Source organism: Pyrgilauda ruficollis, unplaced genomic scaffold (genome assembly GCF_017590135.1).
Source record: "Pyrgilauda ruficollis isolate IOZ18807 unplaced genomic scaffold, ASM1759013v1 scaffold10029, whole genome shotgun sequence".
In the NCBI taxonomy this organism is placed as follows: domain Eukaryota; kingdom Metazoa; phylum Chordata; class Aves; order Passeriformes; family Passeridae; genus Pyrgilauda; species Pyrgilauda ruficollis.
Window position 1 is genome coordinate 1 of NW_024508135.1, and position 616 is coordinate 616.

Below are 616 nucleotides of genomic sequence, written 5' to 3' on the forward strand. Positions count from 1 at the left end.
CACGTCGTCTGGGACGTTGCCAAAGGAGTAGGACACTCGCCCATTTGAGCCCAAGTCCGCATCCGTGGCCACCACCCTCAGAGCCAGCGACCCCGCCGGCAGATTCTCTGCCACTCTCGCCTCGTAGACGCTTTTGCTGAACATGGGTGGGTTGTCATTTAAGTCCGTCACATTGACGAGAACCAGAACAGTCCCAGACCGCGCAGGTTCTCCGCTGTCCACTGCTGTCAGCACCAACTCAACGGAGCTCTGCTTCTCCCGATCCAGCGGTCTCTCCAGTACTAATTCCGGCTGCTTTTTTCCACCTGGCTTTTCTTTCAATGTCAGCGAGAAGGACGGGTTGCTGGCGAGCTGGTAAGTCACCAAACAGTTCCTACCCACATCCGCATCCCGGGCCATTTCCAAAGGAAAACGAGCACCGGGAAGAGTCCATTCACCAATCTCGAGGTCCAGAGCAGGTTTGCTAAAAACCGGGGAATTGTCATTCACGTCCTCGATGGCCACCTCGACGTGGAAAATATTCAGCGGGTTGTGCAAGAGCACCTCGAAGCTGACGGAGCAGGTCGACGACGATGCCCCGCAAATCTCATCCCGGTCCAGCCTCTCATTCACGTAC

At 56.3% G+C, this 616-nt stretch overlaps 1 protein-coding gene across 1 annotated transcript; it reads right to left on the reverse strand.

The window, feature by feature from the left end:
- Positions 1-20: 20 nt before the first annotated feature.
- LOC121354021 (protocadherin gamma-B5-like) lies at positions 21-550 on the reverse strand (the record flags this gene model as incomplete). The annotated part of the gene is made up of 1 exon (XM_041468326.1): positions 21-550. A coding segment is annotated over one exon (530 nt), but the record flags the coding sequence as incomplete, so codon positions are not given.
- Positions 551-616: the final 66 nt, after the last annotated feature.